Source organism: Vipera ursinii (assembly GCF_947247035.1).
Source record: "Vipera ursinii genome assembly, chromosome: 11".
Lineage (NCBI taxonomy): Eukaryota > Metazoa > Chordata > Lepidosauria > Squamata > Viperidae > Vipera > Vipera ursinii.
Window position 1 is genome coordinate 18,855,978 of NC_139524.1, and position 22,242 is coordinate 18,878,219.

Genomic DNA, 22,242 nt, shown 5'->3' on the forward strand with positions numbered 1-22,242 from the left:
CTGGAGCTACCAAATGAGTGAGGAGGTCCTTAACCCATCAAGTCTGCTGGCATTAAGGAGACCCCATCTCCCGCCTAAGAGTCTGAAAGCCAACAACCTTGGCACGGGTGAGAGATACCTTGAGGGTTTGACAAAGAGACTATAAAGGCACGGTCCAAAGACTGGTTGAGAACCACACAAAGATTTGGAGGAGACAACCAGGAAATCAAATGCTATTTGATGCTGGAAATGACTTAATGAAACACAGCTACAGATACAATGACTCACCAGGTATATAATCATCTCCGCTATTGGTTGCATTGAACAATTCACAATTTGGTGCAACCTCCTGGATCAGGTGGCCGCTGGGCCCAAGGCTGTGTGGTCTTGCGTTGTTTGTGCAGCCCTGGTTTCGGCAAGATGTTCAGAAGAGGTGAAGTCTTGCAAAGTGCAAAGGAGGACTTACTGGAACAGCTATCCCCAGAAGAGTAACGCCCTCTTTGTCCTTACAAACCTCACCTCCTCTCTACACAATGACAGGTAGGAAAAGAAGCAGGAGGAATCAGAAGCACCAGCTGGTGGCTTTTGTGTTCCACAACAGGGGTTTATGTAAACCTGAGTCGGAACAGCGTCTTAAATAACTGGGAATTTGGTTCTCTCGCTAGTCTTCTGGTGGAGAAATACCACCCTTGGCTTAGGGCAGCATCAAGTTTTAAGGTGTAGAGTAGACCATTCTCAAGAATGAAACAAGCCATTGCCTACTTTTACCATTCAGTCTAACATGTTGAAGGTCTAACCAGGAAGGCAAAACTTCCTGGTTTTGCAGACTGATGATAACATAAGCCTGGGCTAAGTTTAGTTGCTTATCTGCCATCCCATTAGCCTTAGATGTATCACTTTTGGACTTTGGGATTCAAAGGATGCACCATTAGCAATGGTCAAAGAGTAATCTTGAGCAGCTATCAGCTCTATAGAGATAAGCAATAGCTCAGCTGGGTAACTGGAGTCCCTGGAAATACTTGCAGTTGCAACTGAAATTTGTGAAGCTGTTAATCCTCATAGTCCTTTGCCCCAAAGTTTGGTGGAGAACTTTCAAGAAGATTTCTACTGTCATTGATTGTTCAACATGCAAAGCCTCGGTCAATTATTAACTTTACAGCATGCAAAACACATACACACTCCTACAACAACCTAGTTGAGGTTCTCCAGAACATGTGCATGTCATTGCTCACATGGACACATGAATTTGCAAAGAAAATTGAAGCCACATCTGTTATTATTTTGCACCTCTTAGCCAGAGCAACTGCTTCTTCTCCAGGCTGGTGAATGCTTGATTCCCATGGAATCAAGTAATGCTTGATTCCCATGGAATCCCCATAGTCCCCAACCAACGGGTCTGGAGGATAATGGGTTTTCAAGTTCAACATCATAGGAAGGCACCAAGCAGAGCTAGCGGGGAACTATAAAACACAAGTCCTGTCTTGCAGTTGTGTCTTTTGGTGTGAATTTAAGAGTTTCCATCTATTGTCTGAAAGTTAAAGAACTAAGTGAGACCATAGTTGAGTTTTCTACTATGGACAAAAAAATAATAATGGGATTTTTGCTTCCAGGAGGCAAATGACTTCTGTTTAGACAAGTAGCTGTTAAAATATGTTTTTGACTGTTATATGAAATGGAACTTGAGTAAAAAAAAAGTATTGAAGATGAAATGGGAGATTGGAGAAAGGAAAGACAAGCTGCATAGGTCTGTAAATCCAGGTTTTTTATTAAAAAGAAAAGTGCAGGGTTTCTGGGTTTCTTGTTTTTCTGCCTGGCTTCCTCTTCATTTCCACTGTTAAGCATGTGGATTTTATTTTTGTAAAAATTCAGCTGGGAGGGAGTGAAGCCGCATTCCTCAGATTCCAGAAAAGAAGAAAAAATAAGGGATATTTTGCGTGTATGGCACTCTATGCTGGAGTCCAAATCGCTGAAGGGGATTTATAAAAGCTGGAGGAGGAAAGAGTTACTGCTTTGGTCACCTCAGGAGCAATGGACAAGCGTGATGGGGAATGGAGTTCCTTTTTCCTAAAACTTCTAGTCCTGGAAAATAATTCAAAATAATTCCTGTTACTTAGTGGATAATTCCTATCTAGTGGTCCTAGCAAAGAGGAATGGAGAATCAAATCTGAAAATTAATCACAATCCTTTGGAAGGCCTGCCACAAAGCATGCCTGTGTATTTCGTGTATGTGTGTCTGAAAGTATCTAAGCTGTGAACCTACAAACCTTTCCAACAAGGTATTATTTCCTTCCTTCTCTTGGTTACTTTCAAGCCCCAGGGGTCTTCTGGACTGAAAAACAGCCCCATCTGTTTATATCCCTCTTATAATAAAAATTTGCCTTGCAGCTTTGGAGACTCAGCCAGAGCAGTGTTGAGGTCTGGAGCCAAACTAGCCAATTCTGGACTCATTTTGAAACCTGGCAGGCATTACCCAGGAAAAGAAAATGAAAAGACATGTCAGCAAGTGTTTTAGTGATTATGCATTTTCCACTTGCGGTTCCTGGCATGGCCTCGTTTTCAGATTCCAGGTTGCTTTGAGAATCGGAATCTTCTTGTGTATCTTCCCCAGAACAGCCTTAAGCCTCCTTTCGCACAAAATGTAACTGACATTACATTTCAAGAGAAGTCAGGGCATTTTGAGAGCCCCATCCGCACAAAATGCCCTGGTTTTGTACACGTCCTGAAGCAATCCTGAAAACAATGGACTTTTCTTTATTGCACACTGAACCAGTCTGAATCTGCAGAACAGATGGGAATGGAATGGAATGGAATGGAATGGAATGGAATGGAATGGAATGGAATAAGGAGAAGGAGAAGGAGAAGGAGAAGGAGAAGGAGAAGGAGAAGGAGAAGGAGAAGGAGGAGAAGGAGAAGGAGAAGGAGAAGGAGAAGGAGAAGGAGAAGGAGAAGGAGAAGGAGAAGGAGAAGGAGAAGGAGAATAGAATAGAATAGAATAGAATAGAATAGAATAGAATAGAATAGAATAGAATAGAATAGAATAGAATAGAATAGAATAGAATAGAATAGAATAGAATAGAATAGAATAGAATAGAATAGAATAGAATAGAATAGAATAGAATAGAATAGAATAGAATCTGGAAGGGACCTCAGAGGTCTTCTAGTCCAGCCCCCCCGCTCAAGCAGGAGAACCTATACCATCTCAAATGACTGTCCAATCTCTTCTTAAAAATCTCCAGTGATGGAGTGTCCATGATTTCTGACACAAATTGCACAAAGAATTTTATTTTTATTTTTGGTATTAAGGAACTGATCTGTTTCTAGTTTTGGAGAAGACAGTCTTTTAAAAACGAGAAGACTGGGTTTCTAGATTTACTGACAACTTTAAGGATGGATTTAATCCCACATTGAGCAAACGGATATTATCTGGACAAGTCTAATTGCTGTCTCAATATTCAACAGTCCTCTTAAAGGTAAACAAAGGGAGGATGATCTATCAAAAGCAAAGCCCATTAGGGAAAAAGGGTGGTTTTCTATTTTTCCAAAAACAGAGAGGACAACAAAATGTTCAGGTTCTGAATTTTGCAAGCCAGAAGACATTGATTCATCCCCATTAGTGAGGCATTTGAACAAGGAAGGCTCCATTCAGAGACACAAGAGGACTTCAAAACACATGGGGAACTCATCTGCAGTTTTAGCCCACAAGCCTAAAAAAGAGAGCGGAGATCCATCTGCCTTGATTCAAAAAAAAACAAACCCAGAAACACACTGGACAATTCTGTGGCTCCCAGTGTTATTTTGCTTTTACCAAACCACAGGCAAAAAAAAAGAGAGGCTGGATTGAAAATAGCATTGGAAACCACTAAAGTATTTCTTTTAAAAATGGCCTTCCTGCATTAAATTAGCTCAATGTTTTTCCGTTGTAGCCTGGCACGACAACGTGGACGTTAGAAGAATGGAAGAAGAAAAACGTTTCTGGTGAAGAGCAGCTAGACATGATTCAGAAGAAAGGCAGGACCAGATACAAATCCTTCTCACCTGGAACAGACAGTGGATGTTAGGAACTTGGAAGACCGTTTTTACACAACAGGGCCTCTTGTGACGTTGGCCACAGACTGCTGTAGAGGGCGTGGAACACTCCTCGTTCTGTTTACTCTCAAGATCTGTGGCTAGCTGAGAGAACGATGCGAGTGGAACCTGTCTAGAAATCGTCAGGATTTCATCATCAAGGTGAAAAACGCAACACAATAATAAACGAAATAGTCCTTTGGCGTCTTCTCTTCTTTGAAACCCTGGAAACGGCCCCATCTCGAGATCATTTCTCTTCTCTTCAAGGGCCTCGCTTTAGAAAATGTCAGAGGGTTGAAAGAAACCATCATCCCTACATTTCATCTCCTGTGGCAGTTAAGCTAAAATGCTCCTCACCACCTGGTATCCATTAAAGTACCTCGGAGGCATCTTAAACACCAGCTGCCACTCCTGTTGATGGCTTCCGGCATGGATCCCATTTGGAGAACCAGACCTGCAGCCTGTCCATCTGCCTGATAGTCCAGGCCCACTTCTGTTCTCCTTGGAGAATTGCCTCTTGGCTTCAACTTCCCCTCCAGACATCTTGCCGGAGACAGCCGCTGAGAGAGTAATTAATAAACTCAACATGAAACTCTCTCTCTCACACACACACAGTAGACACCCTGTGCGCATGGTGTCAGTTGATATAGAGAAATGGAGGAGAATCTGCACGCTTGAGTTTCCTTTGCTTTTCTCGGGCTTGGCAGAGCCTTTTTTCACTGTTGTCCTTGAGGTGCCTCAAAGTTTGGACTCTCTTCATGTAGACCAGGGTTTCTCAATCTTAGCAGCTTTAAGCTGGGTGGACTGCAAGTTGAGGTCCAAATAGTTGACCTCCACATAGCTCAAAGTTGCCACGGTTGAGAAACATGGAATGCAGGCAAACAATAGTAAGGGAAGCTGGGGTGAAGCTACCTACCCAGCAGAAGACCAAAACCTAGGGTACCTGCAGAGCATCCTGCCCTGACTATCCCAAAGGCATGTCAAAATTGGAGATTTTGCTTTTGCTAAACCACATTGAGTCCTTATGGCACAGTTGATTGCTATAGAGATGGGACGAACAGCAAACATGTTGGAAGAAGACTCTGGCCTCTGTTTCCTGAGCTTCCTATTGTATCATCCAGCCCCGTTGGAGGTCAGAGTTCATTTGGTGCCATATCTCCTCTTTGGTGCTCTGCCTCAAAGGTCAACATTTATTTAGTTAGTTAGTTGTTTCATTTTGCTACTCAGTTATTTTATTATTATTATTATTTATTGAATTTTTATACCGCCCTTCTCCCGAAGGACTCAGGGCGGTGAACAGGGCATATAAATAAAAATACAAAAGTTAAAAAAAGGATTAAATAATTGCCCAATTAAAACAATCAGAATATAAAACCCGTTAAAACCCTAACATTCCCCCATCAGGCCAGGCCAGCTTGTTCGAATAGATGGGTCTTTAACCCGCGCCGGAAGGAGCGAAGATCCGGTGCCATCTGGAGCTCAACCGGCAGTTGGTTCCATAAAGCCAGGGCGCCCACAGAGAAGACCCTCCCCCTGGGGGCCACCAGCCGGTTGTTAACCCTACTTGGGTAGACGGGCTTTTTCCAAGTAGAGACCATCTCACTGCACACCGTCTGGTTCGTGGCAGGCTCCTTTGGCAGCTGGGCAGTGGCCCAAATTTAGAAAATGAAAGCCACACAGTCAGACTACAACTTGGTTAATAGCAATTGGAGCTGACCAACCAAACAATCTGGCCCACTTTAAGATGGGTGGACTTCAACTCCCAGAATTCCCCAGCCAGCATGTTGGGAGTTGAAATCCACCAATCTCAAAGCAAGCTGGCTGGGGAATTCTGGCCAAATCTGCAAGTTGTCAAGTTTGAGAAACATTGTTGTAGTTTTGGGGGGACTTCAGCTCCTGTGACTCTCGGCTCACCTGCCAAGGAACAGTGAAACATTTCCTTGAAAGTTGGATGAAGGAGAACCCAAAGTTATTGATCCAAGTTGATCCAGGCAGTCCTCAACTAACAACCACAACTGAGCTCAGAATTTATGTGGCTGAGCGAGATGGCTGTTAAGTGAGTTTTGTCCCATTTTTACGACCTTTCTTGTTGCAGTTGTTAAGTGAGTCACTGCAGTTGTTAAACTGGTAACAGGATGGTTCAATGAATCTGATTTCCCCTTGGACTTTGCTTGTCAGAAAGTCGCAAAAAAGGATCACGTGACTGTGGGGCATCGCAATTGTCATAAATGTGAGTCGGCTGCCAAGCATCCAAAGGGAAATCACATGACCGTGGGGGATGCTGCAACGGTCGCTAAGTGTGAAAAACGGCCATAAGCAGTGGTGGGATTCAGCCTGGTTTGCACCACTTCGGCAGAACCGGGAGCTAATTTTTTGTTGCCCAGGCCCAGGATGGACTTCCAGAAGCGGCATCCACACAGAGAACCGGTTGTTCACCTCTCTGAATCCCGCCAGTGGTCATAAGTCCTTTTTTTTCAGTGCCGTTGTGAATGGCCACTAAGCGAATTTTTATAAGTCAAGGACAGCCTGTATATTTTAGACCATCGTAATGTGTCCAAAAACCGTCTATTTTTCATGTCTCCAGCTATCTGTTCTACTGCTGCCCACATTCTGTCAATCAAAGGCTGGCTGAGTGCCTGGAGCCCACAGCCCTGCTTGCCCCAGACCTCCTCCTCCTCCTCCTCTGAAGGTTGAACCCTCACCCCCGTTTGACAGCTGTCTCTTAAAACTCAGGGTACGTGCCAACCGGCCTCCCTCTGCAGCCTCCAGCCGCCTGCAAAGAAAGACGCTGTTTGTTTGAGCTTTCTGCAGAGAACGTCTTTGTCAGAGGCAAAGCCCACAAGGACCACGCCTGGCCTGGCCTGTGGCCGGCTTCCCGCTGGCCCGCATACCTTGCCTCTGAGCTCACCCTCCTTGCGGCACGCTGGGCATGGAAAGGCATGCAGAGTACAGGTTCTTTTGTTGCCCGGCTCATCGCACAACCCAATGGTGCCCAGGCTGGTGCAGACTTCTGCAGCCTGGGTTTTTGCTCCTCAGGAAAGCCCCGCGATGTGGCCCTTGGCCTATTCGCCTCTCGTTAAAGTTTGCACAACCGTCTCGACCCACTTCCCAACTTTCCAACTTGGAGCCATCAACTCAGCAAAGCAGGGATTGACTCGGCAGAACACAGTAAGCCATGTTTCTCAAAACTGACAACGCTGAAGCTGGGTGGACTTCCAATTCCTAGCACTGCTGGCTGGAGAATTCGGGGAGCTTGAAGTCCTCCTATCTTCACGCTGCCAAAGTTGAGGAACATTGGCTCAGACCCAAGTCCTTGATTTACGACTGTGATCGAACCTGCAACTCGAAGATGGATGGACTTCCAGTTTGGGGAACTGCTGACTGGAGAATTCCGGGAGCAGAAATCCACCCAGCTTCAAGGTGTCAAGACCGAGAAATCCTGCACGAAGCCCTCGTGATACTGCAGAGTTAGATCTCTGAGTCTGAATTTCTGTTCCTTCCTTTTCGGTGTGTGGAGCCAAAGTCCTGTTCTGAAGCCCCACCGAACTTACCAAGTCTTCTTGAGAGGGTACAAGTGACATGTTTTCGATAAGCAGAGCCAGGAATTTGCTTCTTCCGGTCCAAAGTTCATTGAACTTCTACAAAAGTGCTTGCCAAGGAATTCTTAGGCAGAACAACACGGTCTAAAATCCTGGGGGGGGGGGTGTGGAATTGAAGGGGGGTTGTGGGTTGACAAGAAACAAGGGCCTCTGGTGAGTGATGACAACCTTTCTTCAACTCATCTCAGACTGGGGCAAAATTCCCCGGTTCACTGAAGCTTTTGCTGTGACCTTTGCACAGAGCTGCTGGGAGTTTCTCAAATGCAGGTAACAGAAAAGCAGCTACGTGTAGCACTGATGATGTTACCTAGCTGGGTAATGAAAGGTCTGCAAGGAAACAACCAAGATCAGAGAGCTCCAAGGGACGAGACAGAGAGAGAGAGAGAGAGAGAGAGAGAGAGAGAATACAGCCGTCATCTCTACCAGCTGCTCTTACTCGCTGGGTAGAAAAATAGCTTTAATAAAAAAAAAAATCAGACAAAATCTGGTCATCATTTTGCAAAACCACCAAAAAAAAAGCGGAATGCAACTTTTCACTGTGGTTTTCCACAAACTAATTTTGCAAATGCTGCCTGGAAAAGGAGACGGACAAAATCATTAGGATGTGGCCGGTGAAGGTGAAGGCTGCCACAGCACTGGATTTCAGCTTACCAGACAGAGCACAGGAGAAAATATTTCAGATTTGGAGATGGGGGGGAGAATTCTCTCTCGTCTTCTCTCTGTCTTTCCTTCTCTTTCCCCCCTCTATTTCTCTTTTTTCCCTCTCTCTCTCTCTCTCTCTCTCTCTCTCTCTCTCTCTCTCTCTCTCTCTCTCTCTCTCTCTCCCTCTCTCTCTTTCCCTCTCTCCCCCTCCTCTTTCTCTCTTTGCCACCCACTCCCCAAAGCACAGGTGTGAGTTTGGAAGTTGAGATAGGAGAGCCAAAAGAACAAACTTCTACTGACTTCAAGAAACTTGAGATAGGTGGATCCTGGCTCTTTAAAAAGTCTGCAAAAATCATAGGAAGAGGGAAGAGCGGACACAGGCGGGCAGGCCACAATGGGGAGAGAAGTTTTCAACCTTTTCTCCAAAGCTGCTTTCCACCCACTTTAGAGAAATATCATAAATAAAAAGAGAAGGAGAAAAGGGGGAGAATAATGAGGTTAACCATGAGTAACACTTTTTCAAGATCAGGGTCTCCGACATTCTACTTTTAAACTGAAGGGGAGTGAACAACAGCGCAGCTGTTAATTGTGTGGATCCTCCTGCACCTTCTTCTCCTGCGTGGCTTTTCCAAACGTGGCTCTGGACTCACCGTGGTGGCGGTGGCTGAGGGAACGTTGCCAGACCAAGGCATGTCTTCTCCCTGGCATCCCTTTTCTTTCAGTTTTCGTAAACTTTTCCTTCCTCCTTTCTTGCACTTTTTGCTTCTTTACTTTTCTATCATCTATCTATCTATCTATCTATCTATCTATCTATCTATCTATCTATCTATCTATCTATTCCTTACATTGTCTTAGTTTGGGCTGGCTTTTAATCTTCTAGTTTAATTAAAAGTTTGAATTAAAATGTTATAGGAAGGGAAGAAGGAAGGGAAGGCAGAAGAGAAAAAGAGGAAGGAAGGAAGGAAGGAAGGAAGGAAGGAAGGAAGGAAGGAAGGAAGGGAAAGGAAAGGAAAGGAAAGGAAAGGAAAGGAAAGGAAAGGAAAGGAAAGGAAAGGAAAGGAAAGGAAAGGAAAGGAAAGGAAAGGAAAGGAAAGGAAAGGGAAGGGAAGGGAAGGGAATCTGATCTTAGGCTTGTTGCTTACTTGAAACAAGATTGGGACAGCCTGAAAGTTGGTCCCACAAAGTACCAGGGACGGGAGGGCACAATTCAGAGATCCTCTTCATGCAACAGTTGAAACCCGTTTCCTGAAGCCGCCACAGGCTGTCTCTCAATTTGCACAAATCCAAGGATTCGGTGCAAAATAATTTTTAAAAAAACAAAATACGATCCAGGCAGGGAGTTCAGTGGCTCCCTTGCTTGTTTGGGGCTCCTCCCGTTTCCCAGGGAAGCCAGGTTACGGCCTCCGTCGGCCACGGAGGTGCCAGTTGACAAAACAGGCCGCTGACACAACAATCAGCAGATCTCTCGCTCGTCCTGGGGTCACGGTGTGCTTTGTGCGCTTCCCGACAAGACTAACGATTTCCTTCTTGCTCGGCGTGACATTTGGGTTGGCCGGCTTCCTTTCCACACTTTTGATTTATCTGCAACGTTTCCCCCGTGGAAACAAAGGCTGGAGCCTCCAGCCAACTGATCGCTGGGGGACGTCTGCAGGTTCTCCTGCCCCCCCCCCCCCGCCCTCCCTGCCCGGGAAGGAAGCGCCCTCCAAAGTTGTAGGTGTCCAGTTCCTTCCCTAGAATTCTCTGCCCCTGCAAGGAACCCAGGCAAAAGCGATCCTCCACTTACAACAGTTCGCTTACTGACCGTTTCGGCGCTGAAAAAAGTGAGCCAGGACCGTTTTGCACACTTACAAGCATCGCAGCATCCCCGTGCTCTCGGGGTTTGCATTCAGATGCTTGGCAGCTGACTCGTATTTATGACGGCCGCGGTGTCCTGGAAAGGGGGGGGTCACGTGATCCCCATTTGCGACCTTCGAGTCAAGGGGGGGGAAAGCCTGATTCGCTTAACAACCGGCTTACCAACTTAACCACCGCAGTGATTCACTTAAGAACTTGTGGCGAGGAAAGTCGTAACACGGGGCAAAGCCGGCTTAAGGGAGGTCTCCCTTAGCCACATAAATCCTGGGCTCCATCGCGGTCCTTGAGGACTGCCGAGAGGCCCTCAGGGACAATGAAGAGGAAGCTCCTTTTATCTCGCAGACCCCAGATTTTATTCGACAGACATTGCAATACCCCCCCCCCCAATTCTTTGGAGACGAAGAGAAGACGACACAGCAGGTCAGAGAGGAAACAACATGGAGCCCCAACAAATCTTTTCTTGGTTAAGGCCACCTAAGGCATCCTTGTCTGAGTCCCCTTTGCCCTTGACAAAAAACCCTTTTTTAAAATAAAAAAAAATAAAAACAGGCATCGACCAGCTTGGACATCTGAACATCCGTCTTGCAGAAACACATCAAAACACGCAACTGCAGTTTCCATGGACCACTTTGATTTCAAAGAGGAAAAAGTAACTCTGGATTTACGCTGGTGTAGCGCAGAGGTGAGTGGCTGTAAAAATGCATGCCTGTTACCGCTATGTCTATATGCAAGTAGTCCTCGACTTACAATGGTTTGTTTTAAGTGACCGGAGTTACAAGGACACTGGAAAAAGCCACTTGTGACCGTTTCTCCCACTTTTGACCGTTGCAACATCCTTCTGGTCACATGATCAAAATTCGGTCGCTTGGCAACTGGCAGGTACGTACGACAGATGCAGCGCCCCAGGGGATCTGATCAAAATTCGGACGCTTCGCAGCTAACCCACATTTATGACGGTCGCAGTGTCCCGGGGACTCACGTGATCCCCTTTTGCAACCTTCCGACGGGCAAAATCAGTGGGGGAAGCCAGATCCACTTAACCACCGTGTGGCTAACTTAATAACTCAACAACGGTGGCCAGAAAGATCATCACATGGGGAGAAAAACTCGCTTAGCAACAGAAATTCTGGCCTCCATTGTGGTTTTAAGCCGAGGACTACCTGTAACAGACCTCAGAAGTGAGATTTGTGTTATTTTGTGCAACTTGCTCATTTTTGGTGTACCAACCTGTTCATTCCTTCCACTTCACCTCAGATTTTGCTTTCTGTTCTCTTGCTTTGCACAATCATCGTATCTACAGAAAAAGAAAGAGAGAAAGAAACAACAACCCTTGACTGGGTTCAACCTGATTTTGTTCCTTTTCTGGAGGGGGGAAAAGGAAGGGCTGGTGTTGGAAAGGATCTGGATAAATAAGAGTATTTTTTTTTCCAGAAAGTCAAGCCTGAGAGAGAGAGAAAAAAAAAGGAAGCTGGCTGGAGCGAAAGCTACATTTCCTTTGGAAAGCAAATTCTTTTACTTCCTCTGTAAACAACAAGGCTGGGAGAGCCAGAAGCTCAGCTTTTCTCGAGGAAAAGAATTCCACGCGTCAAAATGTCTTTTGTGCAACCATTTCTTGCCTGGGTCCTCGCGACTGGATCGGGATGGGCTGGAAGCACTCATCCCAAGCTTTGGTCAGGACAAGGCTTACAAGCTTTCCTCTCGACGCTCAAAGTTCAGCATCGTGAAGAGGAGCACAGGTCAACTGGGAGAAACTCCCGTGATGCACCAGGAGGAGAAGACCTCCCTCTTCCAGAGGCAGAGAAGAAAACAACGCACGGTAGCGTTGAGGACCATCGTGAGCTACGACATCTGGCGGACTTCCTAGAGGTTGTCGTATCTTCTCAGGGTCTCTTCCAGCTTCTGGCTGACTCTCTGGTAGAAGACAATCTGCTCCCTGATGTAGGACTGCATCATTTTCTTGAAGTCCAAGATGCGTCTCTCGTGGAAGTAGTTCATCTCCGCCTGGAGGGCAAAGCCAACCACTCGGCAACGCTTCCGGATCCCGTCTGCCTCCTCCTGGTCCATCTTCCCTTCGTCGCTCATCCGTTGGCTCTCCTTCACTTTGGCAAACGCACCTGTGGGAGGGAAGCAAAAGGACAGCCCACCAAGGTGATTAAGCCCTCCGGAGATCAAGCTGACCAACGTTGGGTTGGGCGAGCGAGAGGAAAGAATATGCAAGAATGAAGAGAACTGTGTTAGTCAGAATCACAGGATAACAGAATTGGGAAGGACCTTGGAGGTCTTCTAGTCCACCCCCCTGCCAAGGCAGGAGACCTTAGGCCAGGTGTAGGCAACCTTGGCTCTTTTATGACTGGTGGACTGACATTCTCACAATTCAGGAGTTAGGCAATGGCACCTTTGTTGCCACCTCCCCTTCTTCACAGCAACAACGTGGAGCTGGCTGCCTCAGGGCCTGCAAACATTTGCCCTCCCCAATGAATCAGACTTTTTGGAGAAAGGACCACATTAGACAGGGCCAACTTCACCTTGAATCAACAGGTGTGGCTGTGGCATTGTGTGTGAATCACCAGGGAGATAAACCACGCCAGCCAAACAACCTTGTCCCCAGATCCCCTTATGGAACGTGTTTGCCGAAGAGACAGGTAGCAGATTCTCTCACACCTGTCCAAATTTCAAGTAATTCTGATGTTGTTCATAAGATTTAAGTCTCAGGGGCATTTGCTACACGTACAGTAATTTTTCTGGGGTTTTTCCCCCCTTGCAGATGGCATTAAAATATAGATAGTCCAAGTCTTACAACAGTTTGTTTAGACTGTTTGAAGTTACAACGGTACTAAAAAAAGAGACTTATGACCATTTTTCACACTTAAGACCCGAGGTCATGTGTTCAAAATTTGGACACTTGGCAACTGACTCACATTTATGACAGTAATGATAATAATAATAATAATAATAATAATAATAATAATAATAATAATAATAATAATAATAATAATAAAGTTGGAAGGGACCTTGGAGGTCATCTAGTCCAACCCCCTGCTCAGGCAGGAAACCCTATACCATTTCGGGCAAATGGCTGTCCAGTCTCTTCTTAAAAACTTCCAGTGTTGGAGCATTCACCACCTCTGGAGGCAGGTTGTTCCACTGGTTAATTGTTCTGACTGTCAAGGGTCCCGGGATCAAGTGATTCCCTTCTGCGACCTTTTGCCAAAAAAAGTCAATGGGGAAGCCAGTTTCACTTAACAACCGTGTTCCTAACTTCACAACCGCAGCGATTCACCCCACAACTGTGGCAAGAAAGGTCCTCACATGGGGCAAAAGTTGCTTAACAAGTGTTTCACTTAGCCACGGAAACGTGGGTTCGGTTGTGGCCGCTAAGTCAAGGACTACCGGAAATCTCTTCGAACCTCCTTCATTCCGTCTTGAGAGATTTCAGGCTGAAACTGAACTTGCTTCAGAAATTTGCACGATGCACCACCACCAAAGGCCAGTAGTAGAATAGAATCTGGAAGGGAGCTTGGAGGTCTTCTAGTCCAGCCCCCTGCTCAAGCAGGAGAACCTAGACCAGGGGTCGGCAACCTCGGCTCTTTTATGACTCGTGGACTTCAACTCCCAGAATTCCTGAGCCAGCATAGCTGGCTCAGGAATTCTGGGAGTTGAAGTCCACGAGTCATAAAAGAGCCGAGGTTGCCGACCCCTGACCTAGACCATCTCAGACAAGGGACTGTCCAGCCTCTTCTTAAAAATCTCCAGTGATGGAGCGCCCACGATTTCTGGAGGCAACTTCTGTTCCACTGGTTGATTGTTTCTCCTTAATTCCAGGTTGCTTCTCTCTTTGGTCAGTTTCCAACTATTGTTTCTCGTCCTGCCCTCTGGTGCTTTGGAGAATGATGTGACCCCCTCTTCTTGGTGGCAGTCCCTCAAATACTGGAAGATTGCTATCATGTCTCCCCTGTTTCTTCTTTTCTTTAGACTAACCAAACCCAACTCCTGCAGCCGTTCTTCGTCTCCAGGCCTTGGATCATCTTAGTTGCTCTTCTCTGAACTTTTCCCAAGGTCTCAACATCTTTTTTTTTTTAGTATGGTGACCAAAATTGGTTGCAGTATTCCAGGTGTGGCCTTACTAGGGTTTTATAAAGCGGTACTAATATTTTGCGTGATCTCGATTCTATGCCTCTGTTTATACAACCCAGGATTGTATTCGCTTTTTTGGCTGCTGTTGCACACGGCTGGCTCACGGTCAAGCAATCGTCCACTAGGACTCCAAGGTCCCTCTCCCAGTGGCTGTTTTTAAGCCAGTCTGTACGACCACAATGGGGAGCAAAAAATGCACTCATGCCGGCTAAGGAATTCTGGGAGTTGAAGTCCACAGCCCACAGCCCTCTAGCGGAACGCAGCCATAAAAGACTGCAGCATCCGTGCTGTGTGGATGCTGTTAAGGAATTGTGACGCGGGCGGTACACATGAATGGCGCCTCTGTTCATCTTAGTTTTCTGCTGCTGTCCAGGACTTGAGCCGGTGAGATAAGGCACTTGTGCGGCATGGCACAGAAAAGCCTGCAACTCTGCTCAGTGGCCCTTTGTGTGTTTTGAACTGGGTAGCCTTTTAAATCACTTAATCACTTTTTAATCACTTTTAATTTTTGTATTCTGTTTTTTATTATGTATTGCCCTGTTCACCGCCCTGAGTCCTTCGGGAGAAGGGCGGTATACAAATTAAATTATTAAATTAAATTATTAAACATTAAACCTGACTGTGGGAGCTTCCCTTGGCCACATGGCTGAAAGGTAAGGCTTGTGGGTTGCCTTCCGACATACAACGATGCACCCAGGAGTGTGTTTTGCAAAAACTTGGGGCCTGATCTACAAAGTTACAGGTAAGTCCTCAACTTGCAACTGTTTGTCTAGTGAGCAAAGTTACAAATGGAACTGGGAAAAAAGTAACTTAGGGCCGTTTTTCACACTTAACGAGCGTTGTGGCCTCCCCAGGATCACGTGATCAAAATTCAGACCCTTGGCAACCGACTCCCATTTATGACAATTGGGATTTGCCGGGGTCACAGGACCCCCCCCCCTTTTGTGACCTTCCAACCAGCCAAGTCAATGGGGAAAGCCAGATTCGCTTAACAACCGTGTTATGAACTGCACATCTGCAGTGATTCACTTAGCAACTGCCGCAGGAAAGGCTGTAAAATGGGGCCAAGCTCACTTAACATCTGTCTCACTTAGCCACAGAAATGTTGGCCTCAATGGTGGTGGGAAGTCGTATAAATCTCAAGCCAATCCCCAAGTTTGTAACGAGTATAAGCGGAGAGGAAGTGAGCTGTTTTGCACTTGGTCGAAAAATGGGAGAGGCATTTCCAACTGAATTGCATACTGATCTGCATAACTAGGACAGACGCCTAGAGACGGAAGCCAAACTGAATTATTTCTATCGTTGCAGTGGAAATATAATTCCGGTTTATCACAGTCCTATGCAAAGGGGGAGGGTCGCGGTGGCTCAGTGGGTTAGGACGCTGAGCTTGTCGATCTGAAGGTCGGCAGTTTGGCGGGTCGAATCCCAAGTGCCGCGTAGCAGAGTGAGCGCCTGTTACGTGTCCCAGCTTCTGCCAACCTAGCAGTTCGAAAGCACGTAAAAATGCAAGTAGAAAAATAGGGACCACTCCGGTGGGAAGGTAACAGTGTTCCGTGCGCCTTTGGCGTCTAGTCATGCCGGCCACATGACCACGGAGACGTCCTCGGACAAGCGCTGGCTCTTCGGCTTTGAAACGGAGATGAGCACCGGCCCCTAGAGTCGGAAACAACTCGCACGCAGGTGCGGGGGAACCTTTACCTTTACCTTTACCTATGCAAAGGGGAGGGGAAAAAAGTCTTCCAACACCTTTTTGTACTCCGCAGAAGTTCTGAAGAGATGAGGCTGGGATGGGGAGAAGATTATAGATCTTGTTTCTCGTACAACCTGGGTTATCAATACAACCTGGGTTATCAATACACAAATATTGAAACCTCTATTTCATGGAATCCTATTTAAGGGACGTCCTAAGCAGAGGTATATGCTGGCTGGGGAATTTTGGAAGTTGAAGTTGCCAAGATTGAAAAACATTGGTCTCCCAGACATGTAGTCCTTGACTTATAAGCACAATCGGGATCAGAATTTCCACTGCAAAGCAAGCCAGGGAGCCGCACTCAATTTTATGACTTTTTAATCATGGTTGCTAAGCAAATCGCTGCAGTCATTAAGTGAATCATGTGGTCATTAAGTGAATCAGCCTCTCCCATTGACTTTCCTCGTTGGAAGTCGGCAGGGAAATGGCGATCACATGACTTAGAGATGCTGCAACCGTCGTAAGCACCTGCCGGTGGCCATTTTGATGTGGGCACAGGGACGCTGCAACGGTCATAACTGTGAGGACCGGTCATAAGTCATTTTTTTTAGGGCCGCTGTAACTTGGGCCACGAAATCGAGGACTGCAATTCTGATTATATAGCACGGTCTGCTTGCAAAGGCCTGTCTTAGCTTGTGCAAGATCCTCTCCTAAATCCACAACTGGCCAATTATTCAGAATTATTCCCGAGCAGGTGCCGATGTGTACATTCCTTGAAGGGCTGTTCCAAGCCCTTCTTTATCCTGGAGAAAACCATTTGTAAATCTCTGGCAAGGATTGCTCACTGTGGCTCTCCGACGATCTAGGATTTTTCCACTGGAAAGGAATTCACTTCATCCCTGCAACGTTTCTGCAGCCAAGCTATCATCCTGCCGCTTCCCTCCAGGGCCCAGGTGCGAACTTAAGAAGGTGGACATCCCTGATGTCACCCAAAGAAAGCCAATCAGAGCTCTCCTAGCTGGCTCCAAGATCTATTAAGAGCACATATCTATCTTTAGAGACAGCTTAATCTCGGAAGCTTGTTCCTCTAACCTCCGGCTAAAGTCAGTGTTCAACCTGCTCTCAACCTGCTCAACGTCCATGGAGGATGCTAACCTTGAAGCCCATCTACGCAGGTGCCCGGCCTTAAAAATCATGTTGTTTTACTTCCAAAAGAGGACATGCCAGCTGCTTCTGCACTGCCATCCTGAAGCTCCTCCTGCCCTTCCGGCTGGTGGGCCTGGGGCTTCTGCGGGGGTGGGGAGGGCCTTAGAAAAGTCACACACACAAACACACCCCTGTCAGCGCAGATATCCCTGTGGGGAGGGCTCAGGGGTGTCCATGGGCGCTCAGCTCCTCCTGTGCTCTCTCTGCAGGCAGGCCCAGAGGACTTTCATCCATCAAATCCATTCCCTGGTGGAAACATGACCTCTTTTGAAGGCTGTTGGGCCTGAGCAGGATCCCCATCTCCCAGGTTCCTCAGTTCTACACCACCGAAGGGATTTTGTCTTGCTTTATGACTGAGTTTAAGAACTGTATATATGTGCGTATGTATGTGAGAGAGTCTGCATCTCTCTCTCTCTCTCTCTACCTCCATCCATCCATCCATTTCTCCATCTCTCTCTATCTCCATCCATCTATCCAACTATCTATCCATCTATCTATCTATATCTACCTGTCTATCTAATCTCTCCATCTATCTTCATGTTATCACTATTTGTGACTTCCCAGCAGCTTCCAACAAGCAAAGTGAACTGGGGGGGGGGGGAAATGCCAGATTCGCTTAACAGCCACGGGACTCACTTATCAACTGCAGGATTGACTTAACAACCGTAGCAAAACAGATCGTGAAAGTCAGGTGTGATTTGCATATCCACTGCTTTGCTTAGCAAAGGAAATTCTGATCCCAGCTGGGGTGGTGAAGCCGAGGGCTGCCTCTCCTCCTCCTCCGCCTCTCCAGCTGCTCACTGCTTGCCCTTACGTGTCCCTACTCGTCTTCCAGCGTAGCAGCGTCCTGAACACCTGCCGCCTCTTCTCGCTGCTGCTCCTCCTCCTGTGGGAACCAATCGCTTCTCTCCCTCACACGCAGACGCACAAACACACCAATTGCCGTCTGAGCTCTTGGAATGTCTGCAAACCTTTTGCAGCCTCCCGGCAGGTGAGGCAAAACTAACAATGCCACCAGTCAGTCAAAGATAAGATGGCTGCATGCCATTGCATCCTTCAGAGTGCGCGCACGCGCACACACACACACACACATCCTGTCTCTTGGTTTACCTGGATTGGTTTACCTGTGCAGGAGGCCCACTTCCTCTTAACCTTAAAAGGGAAACAGGTGGAGCACACCTGGGAGGTATGCAGGGAAGTGGTGTGATCCTGGGCAACAGGTTTGAGAAATCAGCCTCTCCTTTCCTGCTCGGGCGATCCCTCCTTCCCTAACAGGAAAAAGGCAGCATTTTTTTCCTAGAGATGTTTTAATGGTGGAATTCTTTAAATCGTCTAGTCCAGAGGTCCCCAATCTTTTGGCTACCAGGGACCGGTTCTACGGAGAAAGGCTTTTTCATGGACCAAAGAGTGTGTGGTTTTGTGTGCTGCCTGCATCCCACAAATGGGGCTTTGCTTGTTTGTGCGGCCTGGTTGCTGGCATGCCGCAGCCCGGTACCAATCCACAGACCGGGGGTTGGGGACCTCTGGTCTAGTCCTGGCTGTGTAAACAGGCCGTCTTATCTCCGTCTGCTCTTCTCCTAATCATTGCTGGATTGAGGAAGTTGGCCTCCCACTAAACTAGGAAATAGATAAACCCAGAGGTGGCTGAGTTTTTTGTTTCTTTGGGGGTTTTTTGGCGGGGGGGGGAGGTTGTGTTAAGCAAAATAAATGTTTCAGATCATTGTTGAACTTCTAGACTCTGAAAAACCACCATCTTCCTACCTCAAAAGTCCTGCGTACATTTTGCCATTTTCATAATCTCTGGCGAACAATCCATGCGGGCACTGCAAAATGATCCCTATAAACACAGCGGACTGCTACATTTACTGGGGAACAGATCCATGGGGGTGGACTGGGTTAAGCAAAATAAATCAAGGCAAATCATTCACATAGCTCCTGAGTTTCACGTTTCGATTAATTCCCAGACTTCCTCAAGATCTCCAAAATACATTACAAGTATTCCTCGGCTTGCGACTATAATTGGGATCAGGATAAAATGGTTGTTAAATGAGTTGTGCCGGATTTTACACACTTTTGCCAGAGTTGTTAAGTGAATCACTGCGGTGAATCGCAGGGCATGACCGTGGGGACACCGTGACGATCATTAAGCGTGAGAAGTGGTGTGTGGACTGTCTCCAAAGCCTCTGAAGGCAGGACAAGGAGCAACAAGTGGAAACTAACACAGGAGAGAAGCAACCTGGAACGAAGGAGGAATTTCCTGACAGTGAGGATAATTAACCAGTGGAACTGCTTGCCTCCAGAAGCTGTGAATGCTCCATCACTGGAATTTTTTAAGAAGAGACTGGGCAACCATTTGTCTGAAATGGTACAGGGTCTCCTGACTGAACAAGGGTTGGACTAGATGACCTCCAAGGTCCCTTCCAGCTCGGTTATTTTGTTATTCTGCTATTCTGTCTCCCTCCCTCCCCTCTCCTTTCTCCATCACGGAGGGGTTTCCATGAAGAGACAACCACTTGTCTGCAATAATCTAGAATTTCCTTCTTGAGCAGAGGGCTGGACTAGAAGACCTCCAAGGCCCCTTCCAACTCTGTTATTCTGACTTCAACTCCCAGAATTCCCCAGGGGCTGCTGTCCTAGCCCTGAGCACTGTGCATTTGCAATTGCAAAAGGCAGACTCTCCGCCCGCTGCAATTTGCAACCACCTTGCTCCTTCCCTTCTCCTGGGGGCCGAAACCTTAGCGCTGGCCTTTTGGAAAGCCTCGCAGGAGTCCTCATGGGACGAAAGGCTATGAGGCTGCAAGGTGAGCATACACTTGTGGCTCCAGCCTGTCTTCAAACAGGGAAAGAAGCCATCCAACCTCTCTTCCCTCCCCCCCACCGCACCTCCCCAAAGGTGGCCCACGCAAGACAGGTTCTGCTGCCTCGTTATCTCGGTCCTTCGGGGCCAAAGGAGAGGACCTACCTACCTTTCTGAAGGTGAATGATATCTGGGAAGTTGGAGAGGAGACCCTGATACAAAGAGAGGGTATCCAACATGAGGAACAGGTCGTTCTTGGGTTGCTCGGCAAACATCTCCCCCACCATCTCGTAGGTCTTGCCGGTGTGGGAGATGGCGTTGTTGAGGGCATCAAAACTGTAAGGTGGGTCCATCTGGAAGGCTTGGCTGATGGCTTGGAAAGCGTTGCCCAGTTTTTGGAACTCTTTGCGGAAGCCTCCAATGTGCTTCCTGGCCAGCTCAGAAGCCACGTTGGTCAACTGCAGGACGCTGTCATCCATCTTCTTGTTGAAGGCTTTGAAGGTGTCCACTCGGTCCTCCACATCCTGCAGGTCTTGGTGCTCCGTTGGGATCTGGAGGGTCAGGAGGAAGCTAGCCCCCACCATCTCGTCCTTCTCCGCCCGACGCTTCCCCATCTTCCACTGCTTGTTGTCCCCGCAGGTGAGGAAGTGCTGGAAGCCCTCGTACTGGGAAAGCGCCGGGTGGCTGGTCATGTGGTCCATCCACAAGATCAGCCTCCGTTTGCGCTTCTCGATGAAGTCCTCCCCGAAGCGCCCCGTGGCTTGCTTCTCCGGCAGGTGGGGCACCGAGATGACGGTAAACTTGTGCAAGAGACGGTTGTACAGCCAGTCAAAGTGTTTGTAGCGCCGGTAAACCGGCGAATTGCCATTGCTAGGTGTCAAGCGGTAGGAGATGTAGCTCTTGATGCCTTTGAACTTGGTCTGCTTGGTGGGCTCCTCCACGGAGCAGAGGAAAGGGTGTGGGCTGGACCTCCACTGAGGACCTCTGGAGCCCATGTCGATGTAGTAGGCCTCTGAGATCTTGCCCATCATGGGGACATCTCCCAAAACGAAGGCCTCCACTCCAGACCGGACAAAGCTGGAGAAACGGTTGAGGTTCCGACTCACCATGCTTCCTCTCTTGGAAGAGCCAATGCTGTCTTGCCTCTCCAAAGATGGCTTGGCCCGACTGCCGACGTGGTTGGGGTGAGCGTAGGGCCTGGGGCAGGACAGGCTGGGCGAGGGGTGCCCGTTGGTCCCTGCCCCGCTCCGGGGTTCCTCCACCACCGTGCCATCATCATCCCAATCGTCCCAGTCGTCCTCATCATCTTCAAAGCTGCCCTGGTGGGAGATGCCGGGGCCGGACGGGGGGACGTAGAAGGAGGACCCGTTTCCAGGAGACCCGGTGGGGCTGTTGGAGCAGTTGGTGTGAGTTGAGGAGGACCTGGAGCGAAGGATCTCCACGTAAGAGGCGGGAAAGAGGCCCGTCTCCCCTCGGGAGTTGGTGCCTTGCAGCCAGCCGTCCAGGGATGTTTCGTTGAAGAGCAGCAATTCTTCATTCTCACGAATGCTGATTTCTTCCTTGTTCTCACTCTGGAAATCGTAAAGTGCCCGCGCTTGGATTGCCATGGGGGTGTCCGGTGAGGCAGCCGGGTCTCGGCCACCAATCCCTCCCCCCCCTGCCGTGGGCGCTGTTGAAAAGGGGGGCCTTTTCCCCAGGAAGCTACCAAGGCCTGCAGCGGACTCTGCAATGGCTCAAAGCAAAGAGAAGAACGGGACTTTGTCCGGAGAAGAAAACCACCTGGTGGAGTCCTTATAGGAGTAGGTTTAAGAAGGGCAGTCGCATTTCACAATCAGCAGAGGGAGGTTAAGAACGGGGCGAAGCACAAAACCTCTTCCTCGGGGTCGCAGACCTCAAGCCAGGTCCAGAAAAACCAGAAAAGGCTCATTACTGCAGCCGTATCAAGCAGCCCATCGTGGGTTATCCGTAAATCTCAGCTCTCTTTTGGAATTATAGGTCAGAATTAAGCATCTCGATCCGAAGAGAGGCAGCTAAGATGTTTGATCTGTGCGCTCTAAATCTGTTTGGTCCACAGTTAAGAAAAACCTGCGGGGTCTTTTTTTTAAAAAAAAAACAATAAAGAGAAATACGGGGCAATTCAGGATTTCTCAGGCTTTCAACCCCAGCCGCTCTGGAAAGGGGAAAACCAGGAAGAAAAAGTCTCTGTTGTTGTTAACCAGAAATGTTTTGCAAGGCTGAATAATAATCCCTGTTGGATTGGATTGGAAACCCACCAG

At 47.7% G+C, this 22,242-nt stretch overlaps 1 protein-coding gene across 1 annotated transcript; it reads right to left on the bottom strand.

Moving 5' to 3' along the window:
- Positions 1-1,735: 1,735 nt before the first annotated feature.
- On the bottom strand, positions 1,736-21,588 carry SNX33 (sorting nexin 33). Its single transcript, XM_083371121.1, has 3 exons — positions 20,136-21,588; positions 11,367-12,253; positions 1,736-2,058 (listed from the first exon to the last, which is right to left on the bottom strand). Exons 1-2 carry the CDS (start codon positions 21,571-21,573, stop codon positions 12,000-12,002), a joined length of 1,692 nt encoding a protein of 563 aa, XP_083227247.1. The 5' UTR covers positions 21,574-21,588; the 3' UTR covers positions 1,736-2,058; positions 11,367-11,999.
- Between the last annotated feature and the right edge of the window lie 654 nt (positions 21,589-22,242).